Genomic DNA, 14,839 nt, shown 5'->3' on the forward strand with positions numbered 1-14,839 from the left:
AAAGGGTTAACCGTTTGGTAGTGCGGCAGTGAAAGGGTTAATGTCCCCATGGGCCGGACACGTCTTCTTTAAACAAGTCAAGAAGAAACATCACAATAAATCAAGAACAGAGACAAAAACACCAGGAAATCCAAAATAAAATGTTAAATAAATGAATTACATTAATTAACACATTGACTGCCAGCCATTGTACCCATCATTGTACCCAGTCTGCCACCGTTGAAAGCCTATGGAGATGTTTACCTTCTTTGCAGGGCTATAACTTTTAAAATTGTATTGCTATATTGACATTACTATGGCCCATTCAACATCGATTATCTATCGTTCCGGATGTGGGAACGTTATATTTTTTCATTCGTACATTGTTGTGTTAATACCGTCCTTGAATATAAGTATGTTTTTAAGCTTTTCTGCTGTAATTCCAAAAACGCTAGTTATAGGCCCAAACGCATATGATAGATTATTGATTGTCGTTTCTTTCCTATAGACGCTATTTAAAAAAATTCAAATGTATATGATCGGTATACATTATGCTTCATCATGCGTGGAGGAAAAGGGGGGGGCGGGGGGCGTCTATAATTCCTTCATCGTCAGTAACGGCTTTATGTAGTATGGGTTGATATATTGATCAGACTGTTTTCAAACAAAGAAACGCACAATCAAGCTGAAAATAACGTTACTGTCCTCTTACCGTTCGCCGATGAGACTGAAGAAAAAGATCCCAATTATTTGACGCCGATCGCCTAGATCCATTTCCGGTTTGTATGGCGCAATAAACGCCGAAATCATATAGATTATTGCGTTATGGTAGCGATCCAAATGCACGCCAGTATTTGTCTGTAGTCCCGTAGCAAGATATTACTGCCGGAGGGATTTCCTCGACGCACCGATCAAAACTTCCGGTTTTGAGAGTGTAACTCGCCCGACCATCCACCAGGCGGCGGTATTGAGGCGTTGCAATCTCATTCAGGGTCCCGCTGCAGCTCCGGAGGTTGGCTGGATGAATTATGAATGCCATGGCAAAAAATTAAATATTGATTTAAAAAACCGCGTACAACGTTGTTGGCGTTCAACGCATGGCGCGGGCAATAACGACTTTCGCCGTTCTTGGCGCTGGATGTGTTCCAGACACACCCCACGCGAAGGTAAGGAAAAACTCACTAAAACCCTAGCAATAGGAAAAAAGCACCACAGGCTATGTGGAGGGGAGAAACCTTAGAAGGGCCGTTCAAGGGGGGATCTCCCTTCTTAGATTAGATGTTCTCCACAGTCACACATACCTGTTGTACGCAGTGATCAGAGCAACAGACAGCCGGTGTAATCGCATGTGAAGTGCTTAGCCTTGAATGAATGAATGTTGCATTTATATAGCGCTTTTCTTGACACTCAATGCGCTTTACAATGTAGGGTGGACAATCACCACCACTGTGTAGCACCCAACCTTGGGCTAATGCTGTGAGGGCTGTGTGTGTGTGGGGGTCATGAGCAGATAACAGGGACTCTTAAAGTTATCCGTGAAACGGACAACCACTAGACTGCTTACGCAGATATTTTAGGAGAGGGGACAAATTTAACAACAGAAAACAACCTTTACAGGTGGAAATCTCAAAGTGAGTAATTAAGAAAATAAATCAAGTCCCAAAAAACAGGACTACTCTCAATAAAGAGGTATAGTATAAAAGTAAATAAGCCACAAGGGACACCTCCTAATAAAGGAGTTTATATTGGAAAAAGTTAAACAATAAACCTCCACTAAGGGAGTTTATGTGTAGAATCACGTGAGTAGCCTAAAATAAGAATGACTACCATAAAGCTCAATTCTGAATCAGAGATCAGACTACACTTCAAATATAATGAGCGTGACCAAAAGGACAGCCAACACTAGGAAATGAAAACGCAGTTGACACTGCGATCTCCAAACTTAAATAGACTCCACATGGCCATAGGCACAGCTGCACTGCATCAGGTGCAATCAAGCCCACACACCTGCCGACCCATGAGGCAATTAACCACAGGGAACAGGGATTGACAGCTATCCCTCACAGAGAGGTGAAATAAAGCAAAAATAGACAGCTGTCCCTCACAGAATGGTGAAATAAGGCAAAAACCATGACAAATACAGGCTCAATGTCTACCATTCACTGGCACCAGGCACACATCAGACTTCACCATGGCTGAAAGACTCAGGAGACAGGTATTGATATCAGCCAATTAAGGGGGGAGGGATGATTAGGTGGCCTAGATGTCAGAGACCACATTGGGAATTTAACCAGAAACGTTGGGGAACCTCCTACTCTTCACGATAGGCGCCCCCTGGATTCACTAACGACCTAATTAAATTCGGACCTCAGTTTTCCGTCTCATCTGAAGGATGGCACTCACGGTATACCGTGTACAGTATCCCTATCACCGTGTACAGGGGGCATTGTTACTGAGTGCTCCCCGCTGGACAACAACACCACTTTCCAACCATGTCCTGACCGGGGGCTCGAACCGACAATCTTCCAATCAGAACCCCCCCAAACGGCTTTGAATTTGAAAGGATCATACAAAACTGGGCCGAGATAAGCACATGGCATTCATGCTCAGGGTGAATCTGATTTGTCTCCCTTAACCCCCCCCCCCCCCCCTCCCTGCCAGCACACTAAAACTCACCTTGTCGATCTGAGTGCCTTTGTTCTGATCAAGTGAACTCACTGTCTTTTATTCGTCACCAATGATGTTACCTGTAGCTTGTTTTTTGTGTCCTTCATTCAGCATTCACCCTCATGAACATCACATAAATCCTGAGACCAGAGACATAACCCATACACCCATTCATACCCATACTTTAAAAATATTTTGCGGTACTGTAATAGTAACATACTTAAACGATTAAAACATTTCTGATTTACAGATTAAAACAACAAGTAATTTCCTTTTTTTATATATATATTTTTTATAATCTGAGTAGCATGTCTTTTTTATAAAATTTTACATGACCTGTTTCTCCACCCAACCCTGATTCTAGAGCCCCCCATGGGTTCTGGTGAGGGCCCCAACCCCCAACCCCCAACCCCTCACTTGCTCTCATCCAGTGCCCTCTATCCTCCACACACACACACACACACACACACACACACACACACACACGCACACACGCACACACACACACACACACACACGCACACGCACACGCACACGCACACGCACACACACACACCTTATTATACCCTCTCTGACAAGGTGCTCCTATTGATGTTTGGGTGAGGCCGGCCCCCTGCCCCCCTCCGTCTGAACCTCAGCAGAGAGAGAGAGAGAGAGCTCCAGTAATTACCTGATGAATAAATAGAGAGACCCCAGCACTGTCAGAGACAGAGAGAAAGAGAGAAAGAGAGAGAGAGAGAGAGAGAGAGAGAGAGAGAGAGAGAGAGAGAGAGAGAGAGAGAGAGAGAGAGAGAGAGAGAGAGAGAGAGAGAGAGAGAGAGAAATCAGGTCAGAGTTAGATTATAAGCCTTAATGATGATGCTGAGGGGAGGCCAATTTTATAGTGCAGTCAGGAACTCACGCGCACACATCGTTGGTGTGGGGGTGGGGGGGGGGGGGGGGGGGGGGGCGGTTAATGTGTTGCATTTTGGATTTGGACTGACTCATCGTACATCGTTCTTTGTCTTGAGGTTTTCAATAATAACCAATGCAGGGGTGTAAAAAGTACCCAGAAATGATACTTAAGTGAAAGTATGGGTATACCGTCTCAAAATCGTACTCAAGTAAAAGTCAGAGTATCTGGCTAAAAACACACTTGAGTAAAAGTAAAAAAGTTTCTACTTTTAAATGTACTTAAGTACTAAAAAGTCAAAGTAAAAACTTTTTTCCTGACTGTCTATTCTCCTGATAGCAGGTGTTTAATCAAAGATCCCCACTTTCTAGTCTTGCACAAGGACCAATCAGCATGGGTATGGGCGGGTTCATTTTCCATTGATGGAGATTTGATTGGCTGTTTTTAAATAAAGTGCGGCCGCAGGATTAACAACGTTAACGTTAATTCGGCCAGAGAAACAAATACACTAATTAAAATAGTTGGACCTGTGAGATTTGTACGTTGTACTTTGTAGGTCTGCATTTTAAATGTAAGGAGTAAAAAGTATGTTTTCTTTTCTCTGAAATGTAACGGAGTAAAAGTACAAAGTATAGAAACCTAATAATACTTGAGTAAAGTACAAATCCCCCCCAAAAAAACAGTACTTAACGTATTGTAACGAAGTACAATTACTCAAGTACTTTACACCCCTGGATAAGAGAGAGAGACGGGAGACGACAGATACAGGCCGTGCTGATTACAGCCGCTGTGCCGGGAGGACGCCGGGCGGGAGACCAGTACCACCACACCAACAACAACGCCTAACATTCCCCCATAGTGGACCAGTACCACCACCACACCAACAACGCCTAACATTCCCCCATAGTGGACCAGTACCACCACCACACCAACAGTACCGAACATTCCCCCATAGCGCGCCGACTCACTCCCTCTAACCGGACGTCAGTGTTCTGTGTGGTTGGTTTTGGGAGGAGGTCTCTCAGGTAAGGGGGAGAGGCGGTGGTGGTTACTAAGGGTGGGAATCGCCAGAGACCATTTTATTTTTTTATTTATCAAATTCTTATTTAAATTTTTTTAAACTGCAAAGTAAAACTGTCAACATGTTTTATCTAATGAAATAAAGTTCAGTCTGTTCATCTCACTTCAATAATTTTTATTGCAGAACATGGTATTTTCTCAAGCAGACAGATGTCAACACTGTAATCTGTGTTGCATGTACCTGACAAACTGAACTGTTTGTATTACAGTCATATTCCGACTTAACTGAATGCACACGTGTGTGTGTGTGTGTGTGTGTGTGGACTACTGTACTATTACAGGTATTGAAATGAACAATGCAACTTCCTTATACAAAAAAAAATATATATATTATTTTTTATGAATAATTAAAAGGTGATACTTGGCGTCCCTGTATCGATACAGTATCGCCACGCAAAGTATCGCGATACTACTACGTATCGATTTCCCCCCCCACCCCTAGTGGTTCCTCCCCAGTGTGTGGCAAGCTCTAGACGGTGCTCCGGTGGCTCCTCTGTGTCTCTGGGCGGGTAAAGACTGTGTGATCTCTCTTGGTGACCTGCTGGTAGGGATGTGATGGATGAGGTTTTTTCGCCGGATAGCGGGGGGTCTCGGTGTCACGATTATGGTACTAAACCAGCCTCCCCCGGGGGTGTGCTTGTGCTTCAGTGGAGGGTGGGGGGGGGTACTGGTGGATGAAATGGATGACCCAGTGCTGTTATTAGTAAGCCATTTATAAGCAATTTGTCATCATCACTATCAATCATCCTTGGCCAAATACATTCTGAGGAATGAGTGCATGTGTGTGGATGTGTGTGATGTGTGTGGATGTTCATATGTATGTATGTATGTATGTATGTATGTATGTATGTATGTATGTATGTATGTATGTATGTATGTATGTATGTATGTATGTATGTATGTATGTATGTATGTATGTATGTATGTATGTATGTGCGTGCGTGCGTGCGTGCGTGCGTGCGTGCGTGCGTGCGTGCGTGCGTGTGTGCGTGCGTGTGTGTGTGTGCGTGTGTATGTATGTATTTTATAAACCCATAACTCTCAAACTACATTGGATAATTATCTTCTAGAATCTAGAGGAAATGGAAGTTTATGCTAAATATATACATTACATTTTGTCCAAGGTTTGGTTTAATTAGATTACACTTGATTCATTTGGATACTAAATATGATCTGATTAATCGCATGATTGTCGATAGTTAACTCACGATTAATCGCAAATTAATCGCATATTTTTTATCTCTTCTAAATCTACCTTAAACAGATATTTTTCAAGTTTTAATACTTTTATCAACAAATCATTGCTGTATGCAGCCATTTAACACAAAATGATGACCCTCACGCATTGCAAATTTGCATCAAATTCAAAACAGCGTGATGCACAAAATAACTTAAAAGAAAATGATCATTTAAAACAATGAATAAAGTGTGCATGAAATAATAGGGGAAAGAAAACGTTAGGAACTTGTTACATTCACCCACACAAGGGCTGAGGACTCACCCCCCCCTCTCTCTCTCACACACACACACTTTGAGTCAGAAACAAACATAGTATCAATGAGAGTATCAATAATTTTTTTTTTTTATGTTTTATTTTATTTTTATAAAAACATTAATCGTGCGTTAAAAAATGATTGTGGTCGTTAATAGAATTGTGCGTTAACACGTTAACCCTTTCACTGCCGCACTACCATAAGGTTAACCCTTTCAGTGCGACAATACAGAAGGTTAACGGTCTGTAGTGTGATAGTAAAGGGTTAACCTTCTGTAGTGTGGTAGTGAAAGGGTTAAAATCACGTTAACTTTTACAGCCTTAGTTTATATATATATATATATTTAAGGTCAAGGACAAGGTCAACTTTATTCATATGGCACATTTAAAAACAACCGAAGTTGCACCAAAGTGCTTTACGATAGAAAAGCAGAGGAATACAAAAAATACTAAATACAGTAATACACAAAATCAAACGCTATACAATACATTAAAGGCCAACTTGCAGGTTGTATTTTTGTTCAATAAACAATGTGACTAGGGCAACGGTGACTTTCATGAAGAGGGGGGAAAAAATTATCGAAATTGACCCAGTTTTAGCGTTTTTATCAAACATTTTGTCGACCAAACCACAACCTCCACGCACATGCATATTTTAATCCATGGTTTCATAGCGTGCGTGTGTCATCTCAATGATGATGTCACACTGGGTACAGGGCAGCAGGGGCTCTGAGACTCACAGGCAGACGTCAGGAAGCAGAGAGCCTTCTTGTTACTACTAGCCGAGGAGCTAGTCTCTGTTTCACCTAACACTATTGCTCCGTGATCATAGCCATTCATCTCTAAAGCTAACCACTATTTGTAGAAGCCACAACCACGTTACCATATTTGTAATAATGTAAATCATTGTGTCGTTGTACATATTGTGTATATAACGTTAGTAGCTAGCTAAGTTAGCTAATGTAGCTTAGCTTAGCTTGGTAGCCAGAATTCTCGAAACTCATAACAATGCCCGATTTAAAATGGTTCTCTCCTCTTTGTATACCTTTGTCCTCACAAGTATACTGCCAGGGAACTTATGGACACGACAATAGTAGTAGTTATAAGGTGTTTGAGCTTGTAACGTTAGTTAGCTCATAGCTATCGTGACTGATGCACCGAGTGGGTCTGCGTCTATTCGAATCCCAACCGGTTCATGCTTATCAACATCGAATCCCAACCGGTTCATGCTTATCAACATGCCGTGACGCATAGCTTGCTAGCCGGCATGAATGCCCGATTTAAAATGGTTCTCTCCTCTTTGTATACCTTTGTCCTCACAAGTATTCTGCCAAGGACACGACAATAGTAGTAGTTATAAGGTGTTTGAGCTTGTAACGTTAGTTAGCTCATAGCTATCGTGACTGATGCACCGAGTGGTGCTAAAGGGGCTACTATCGTATCAACATGCCGGGACGTGTAGCTTGCTAGCCGGCATGATGCGTGTGCAGTGCTTTGCCCCACAGGTCTGAGAAGAGGACCTGCACATTTTACTGGTTCCCCAAACTCCTCTACATGCCCCGATCTAAAATGGTTCACGAAAGTAGCCATAATGCTAACGTTAGCGGGGTAAAGTTAGCCAGAGCCATTAGCCAGTAGTACTCTGACCCGGACGGGCATAAGTTGCCTCGAGTGACGTCACGGCCGTGCTAGCATCTGATAAGCTTTTTTGATTCGTGCGTGCATGTTATTCGTGCGTGGACCGTTTTAACCCTTTCTGAGTGGCATTTCCGGCGTCAAATGGAAAAAAATAAATAATGAAATTAGATACTGTTATGTACCAGGAGCTGATCACTTCTGTGTCACTGTGCAGGCAGGCCTGAGTACTCCTGTGTCACGGGGCATGCAGGTGAGGGCTGCCAATTAGCCAATTAGTGCTGATTGGTTACCTGCTGGGAGCTTTAAAGGCAGACCTAGTAACACACATGCAGTGTCTGTGCTTAGAAGAAGAGCTGTCAGGTTCTTCCAGTCCTTGTCCGTTGGGTTTACCTTAGTACTTTAGTTTACATTTATATTAATAGTTCCTTGAGATAGTAGCACTTCGAGTTAGAGCACAGGGTTTTGGTGTTGGTTTGCACATAGGTTGCGTGCCCATGAGCCAGGGTCGTAACAGTTGGGCGCTCGTCCGGGATATTTACCCCTAGAAATTGTTTGGTGGTTTTTTTTTTGTGTAACACGGGGTGTCATGGTATTATGGTTTGGGTGGTGTTCGTTACATATGGTGTAACGTGGGGGCTGAGCCATTTCATCAAACAGGTGAGTATGCCGTATTTGTTTGTAATTTGATGTGACTACTTATGCTGTTAAAATATATAGTTTAGTGGGCACCACATGTAGATAGGGACATTATTTTCTGTTGTTGGTTAGCGTCCTGTGCACCACGTACTCCTGGGGCAGTCAGGGAAGGGATTAGCACCATCTGCTTGTCTGGTACCGTATCATGTACTGGACGGGTGGATGGTCAAGTATGATCTTTGACTGGTAGCAGGTGTGGTTGAAGATGGTTAGGTCTACAGGGCATTAGTTTAAGGGTAGGTAGATTAGGGCGGCCAGAAAACACAGGTAGTGTGGTAGGGCTTGATTTAGTGTTTCTTAGGGTAGACATGTGGTGGGCCGGTTTTGACTGCAGTTTAGACGTAGAAGCATATGTAGTCACATCAGGTTAGAATGCGCACCTGTTTGGGATTGTTTGTTGGATTTATTTTGTTTGTTTGAGTGTTTGGTGAGCATACCTGGTAGCACCTAACACCCTGCGTGTATGACACGTCTATTTAGGGTGTGTGTGTTTTTTTTATTTTTATTTTTGCAACCTAGAAAGGTGCGCTCCGTAGAGCTCACATTTCCACCGCGTTCCCTTCTGGTTGTTATTATTGGCATTTAGCATTCTTCAGTGGTTCTTCAGTGGTTCTTCATGGTTCTTCAGTGGTTCTTCGTCGTTCTTCAGTGGTTCGTTGGGGGGGTCTTTGTGGTTCGTTAGTGGTTCTTTGTGACTGTGAGGTAGGGTGTGTAGCTTGGGGTGGCTGGTTCAGTGACAATGGCTTCCATCAGGGACTTTGTTGATCGCCCGTCTCATGACTTGTTAGAGAAGTTTTCCAAAGAACAACTGCTAGAACTTGCTGTACACTACAGGGTGGAGCTTTCTGCAGGGGAGAAACGTTTTGAAGCTGTCTGCCTTGAGTGCGTTAAGGGTGTTACTCGTTAGGGAGCAGGTGCTTGAGGAGAGGGTGGAGGAGCCTCTTTCGTCTGGCGCGTCTCCGCTATTACCTGGTGTAGAGGGTGAGTGGAGGATAAGGGAGTTGGAGTTTAAGGAAAGGCAGCTAGAGCGAGAGCGTGAGGAGAGGAGAGAGGAGCGTGAGCTTAAAGAGAGGAAAGAGGAGCGTGAGTTTAAGGAGAAACAAATGTTGTTGGAGCACGAGCGTGCACAGAAGGAGCTTGAATATAAGCATGCTGCCTTGCAGGCGGGCGCTCTGCATCCAGAGTCACGTTCAGGTTTTGATGTAGGCAGGAATATTAGGATGGTACCTCCATTTTTTGAGAAAGACGTGGAAAGATATTTTCCCCTTTTTGAACGGGTGGCAACCACATTGAAGTGGCCTGATACCGCCTGGACACTGCTGCTGCTGCAATGTGTTTTAGTTGGTAGGGCACAAGAAGCCTACACTGCTCTGTCCCTTGAACAAAGCGCTGATTATGAGCTGGTTAAAGCTTCCATTTTGAGGGCTTATGAGTTGGTCCCCGAGGCCTATCTTCAGCGTTTTAGAGGTTATCGCAGGTCGGAGGGGCAGTCTTATGTTGAATTTGGAAGGGAGAAGGAGAACCTGTTTGACAGGTGGTGCACTTCTCAGAAGGCAGAGTCAAGAGAGCAGCTTAGGCAGTTGATTCTCCTAGAGGAATTTAAAAGATGTGTTCCTGTTACTGTTTCCACACATCTAAATGAGCGTAAGGTATCGAAGATAGGCGACGCCGCTGTCTTCGCTGATGAGTTTGTGTTGACACACAAGTCCGTGTTTTTGGAGGACTACCGTGTTGAGTCCGGGGATAGGCGTCCTGTTCAGGGGGGCCGTTTCCCAAAACCTGTGTCTGCTGGTCAGTTAACTTCACCTCCTAGGCGGGGTGGTTCTGCTGGTGCATTCCCAGAAGGGATTATCTGTTTCTACTGTAAAGAACCTGGTCATATCGTTGCTGGGTGCCCGGTGCTTGAGCAGAAAAATGTCAGAACCGTGGCTCTGGTAGAAACCATATGCAGAACGCCTATGCCAACGTTAGATGGGGATGGGGGAAGTATCAAACGTGTGGACAAAGAGCTCGAGGGTCCCTCAAGGTTTATGATGAATGGATTTGTTTCCCTGACTAATGCACTAGAGTCCAAACAGGCTATAACAATTTGGAGAGATACCGGTGCTTTTCAGTCCCTCATTCTGGAGGGGGTTTTGCCGTTTTCAGAAAACTCTTCTTTGCATTCCGGTGTCGTTGTTCGGGGCTTTGGGGGTGGATTTGTGGATGCACCTTTGCATGAGGTCACGCTCAATTCTCCCTTAGTATCAGGCAATGTTGTTGTGGGGGCATGTTCTCACATTCCCATAAAGGGGGTGTCCTTCATTCTAGTGAATGATTTGGCTGGTGACAAAGTGTTGGCTACTCCGGTTGTAACTCCCATTCCTGTGGTTTCTGAGGTCCCTAATGAGCTGGCACAGAAACATCCAGGAGTGTTTCCTGTGTGTGCTGTGGCTCGGGAAATGTCAAAGGACAAAAGTGATGTTGTTGACACTTCGACTTGGGACATTACACTTAGTGACACATTCTTTGTTGAATTAAAATGTGTACCTGTTGAGAATTTTGGAAAGCACACTGTGGATCTACCTCTGCATAATGATTCTCTTGATTGTGGCTTTGTGTTAGGCCCGGTGGTGAAACCAGAGTTGACATGCGTGCCGGAGAAGCATGTGGCAGGAGATGGTACGGCAGCGCAGTGTCTCAGGGTCTTCCCAGCCTGTATGGTGGCTGAGGCCACGAACGAATTGGAGGAGGAGTGTGGGAAGGATGCTATGAGAGGTGCTGTTGTTTCATGTGACACCGTTCTAGTTGGAGAGGCTACTAAGCCTGACTTAGGCTGCCAGCCTTCCCACAGTAGCTCTATTGTCCCTAATGTTTCACTTGTGGGCAGGGATGGTCTCAGTATGTCAGTTGATGATTCTGACATTGATCCACATGTCCAAACTGATTCTCTGCCATGCACTAGGTGTGATGGTCAACCTAGTTACCTGTATCCTGTGGGGCAGGAGCCGCCTTCGCAACCTGGTCTGTTGAGTGGCAGCCATTTTGATTTTGATCAGGACAATGTTATTTTGGGTAACGCCATTTTAGATGGTGTTCCAGACGTTTTTCTGACTGTCGTACTGCCATGTTCCAGGTACGGTGGGGCTGTACCTGAGGCGGTACATCCTACTCTGGATGTTCACGGCTTGCAGTATCCTGGACTGCCAGTGCCAGGTGGGATGGATATGGGCGCGGTGGTGGTATCAGTGATCTATGGTTTTTGTTTTGCTGTGTTCTGTTCTGTTGAGCGCAGTTCTCAGGTTGATTTTGGTTTGCAGTCTATTTTTGACAGGTCGGTATCGGTGGAGGGGCCTGTTGAAAGGGAGCATACAAAACGGTTGGTGGTCGTGTTCGACAGGGGCCGACCCGCTATCGCTGTTGTGGTAGTGGCCCTGACAACTAATGGGTCACAGTGGGTTTTTTTGTTTTTGTTTATGGGTTGTTGTGTGGTGGTTGCCTCTGGGGCAACCAGTTTGGTGGGGGAGGTGTTATGTACCAGGAGCTGATCACTTCTGTGTCACTGTGCAGGCAGGCCTGAGTACTCCTGTGTCACAGGGCATGCAGGTGAGGGCTGCCAATTAGCCAATTAGTGCTGATTGGTTACCTGCTGGGAGCTTTAAAGGCAGACCTAGTAACACACATGCAGTGTCTGTGCTTAGAAGAAGAGCTGTCAGGTTCTTCCAGTCCTTGTCCGTTGGGTTTACCTTAGTACTTTAGTTTACATTTATATTAATAGTTCCTTGAGATAGTAGCACTTCGAGTTAGAGCACAGGGTTTTGGTGTTGGTTTGCACATAGGTTGCGTGCCCATGAGCCAGGGTCGTAACAGATACCAATGATGTAAACTACCCATAATTGAAGAGTAGGGTTTAACCTGCAAGTTGGGCTTTAAAACAATCACGACACGACCGGGGATGTATGGCTTACCAAGCCTCAAAAAACACCAACACACATACACACACATTCTTCTTGAGTAATAATTTCAAATGGATGTGATGCATCATTCTCATCATCACCCCCTTCCTCTTCTCCAGGAGCTGGAGATCCAGGCCAGAGCCCACGGCCTCCCCAACATGGTCTCGTCCCTGGGGACGGGGACGGGGGAGCTGTCTCCCCACCTCCTCAAACAGCAGCAGCAGCAGCAGCAGCAGGATCCCCAGACGCAGCAGCAGCAGCCCCCTCTGTACCAGGAGGAGCTGAACGACGACTACCTCCAACAGACGACCACCGGGGGCGCCGCCATGCCTCCTCTCGCGGCCTCCTCCTCTTCCTCCGATGACCACGCGGTCGGCGCCGACGGCTCCGGCACCGCGTTCTCCGACCCGCTCTCCCACTTCACGGACTTCTTCAGCGCGACGCTCAAGGACGAGCACCGGCTCGACGAGATCCTGATGGACGACCCGCTCTCGCCGTTCGGCGCTGACCCGCTCCTGTCGGCCGCCTCGCCCGGCGACGCCGCCTCCAAGGACAGCAGTTTCAGCTCCGGGGAGGACGACGAGCTATGATGCGTGACACCCGCCCCCCCCCCCCCCCCTTCCCTCCCTCCCTCCTTCCCTCCCTCCCTCCCTCCCTCCCTCCCTCCCTCCCTCCCTCCCTCCCTCCCTCCCTCCCTCTCTCTCCCCACAGGCCTCCTCTGTTGTTGTGACCACTGAAAGTGTTAAAGGGCATATACACAGAGATAGTTTGAGTGGCGGCTCAGGGCGTATGGTAGCGAACGCACGCAAGGGGCGGCTCTACTGCGAGGTTCTGTTTCTAGTCCAACGGCCCTGATGGAGCTCTCAAACGGCCGACTGTATATAAGTATATATAGACCTTGTTGATCAGGCGGCTGTTAGTGCTTGACTGACTGTAGCAAAAGGCTGCACTCCCTATTAGCTCTCCAAAGGCAGAGCTGGGGTTGGGGGGGGGTGACCAAAAAAAAACGGATCTCCCTCCCCCCTTCTGTTCATTTCAGAACTTTGGTACAGAGAGCCCGACCCGGTCTCTCTGCCTCCTGGATATAGAGCGCACATGGAAGCAGACTCACAGAGAAAAAAAACTAAAAAAGGGAGACGTTTATCGGTCCACACGTAAAACTGATCAATGACAATGTCCACTGCTGTTTGGCTAGCACTGTGGTGGCTGTACACTGTACAAAAGAAAAGAAAAAATAACTGTGGTAGCTGTGTACACTGTAAGAAAACAAACACATTTACTTGCCAACTTGCCAAGTGTCCTTTATCAAAAGTGAAGATAGTGTTTTTTTTGTAATGGCTTTTTTAAACCATTCCAGTGGAGATGGTGGTTTTGCAAAGTGCCTTATTCAAAGCTGGTAACATGCGTTTTTTTGTCTTAAACACAAAAGAAAATGTAACTGAATGCCTAACACGTCCCTCGTCTGTGTCTTTGAAATGTCTTTTTTTACCGTTTATGTATTTATGTGTTTTAATCCATGTATTCATACAAAGTTATATATTATTATTATCTAACATGTTATCTTTTTTATTATTACTGGGGGTGGGGAAAGCATAATAAAAACCCCTTTTTTGATAGAAAATCTGATGGCTTCTTGTTGTTAAATCACCAAAGAAGACATCTCCCACACACACACAATCACACAATCACACAATCCCACACACACACACACACAATCACACACACGCATGCACGCACGCACGCACGCACGCACGCACGCACGCACGCACGCACGCACACACACACACACACACACACACACACACACACACACACACACACACACCAAAGGTTTTTCTCATATATACACAATAACAGAGAAAAAACACAATTCACGTCCCATGCTCTCAGTTACAATTCACACTGGGAAACGGGACACGTGCAAATAGAGTGAATTGAATGAATTGTCGTAACAAGTGACTTCAAGCGTTGTTAAAGGGGCACTTCACCAAAAAACAATGCTGATTTATTTTGCACATAATCTCACATACATCCAAAAATCCAAAACAGTTTTGCACACATTCTTTTAGTTTGACAGCTATTGGGAGTAAATTAGTTTGAATATGGCCACCTGTGATGTCATCTGGGACATTGAATCCTTGTGTTGTGTTAATTACAGCGCAATGCAATGATAAGATAGCAGTCCCTATAATATAGGGTTTTGCTATGCATCTACATCATTTAATGGAGCTGTAATTAACACAACACAAGGATTTAATGTTTGAAACTCACATTTTTGGATGTGTGACTGTGAGATTATGTTCAAAATAAATCAGCATTGTTTTTTGGTGCCCCTGTACCATAAAGTCATTAGAGGCATATTATGAGTGGATTATGACCAAGGCACAACATCATATCTTATAATACCTGCTGCAAGGTAGTGTACAGCGTTATTCTTTACAATCTCATAACACACAGCCA

General features: G+C 45.0%; 1 protein-coding gene across 1 annotated transcript in view; it reads left to right on the forward strand.

The window, feature by feature from the left end:
• The window catches only part of tfec (transcription factor EC), a gene marked incomplete at its 3' end in the record, with an annotated part of 37,141 nt that extends 24,172 nt beyond the window's left edge, over positions 1-12,969 (forward strand). Inside the window, exons 7-9 of the mRNA XM_084331102.1 lie at positions 1,129-1,145; positions 11,994-12,029; positions 12,499-12,969. Coding sequence (XP_084187228.1) covers positions 1,129-1,145; positions 11,994-12,029; positions 12,499-12,969 — 524 coding nt within the window. The remainder of the gene's footprint in view (positions 1-1,128; positions 1,146-11,993; positions 12,030-12,498) is intronic.
• Positions 12,970-14,839: the final 1,870 nt, after the last annotated feature.

This window comes from Notolepis coatsorum, assembly GCF_963971535.1.
Source record: "Notolepis coatsorum genome assembly, chromosome: 15".
NCBI classification, from domain to species: domain Eukaryota; kingdom Metazoa; phylum Chordata; class Actinopteri; order Aulopiformes; family Paralepididae; genus Notolepis; species Notolepis coatsorum.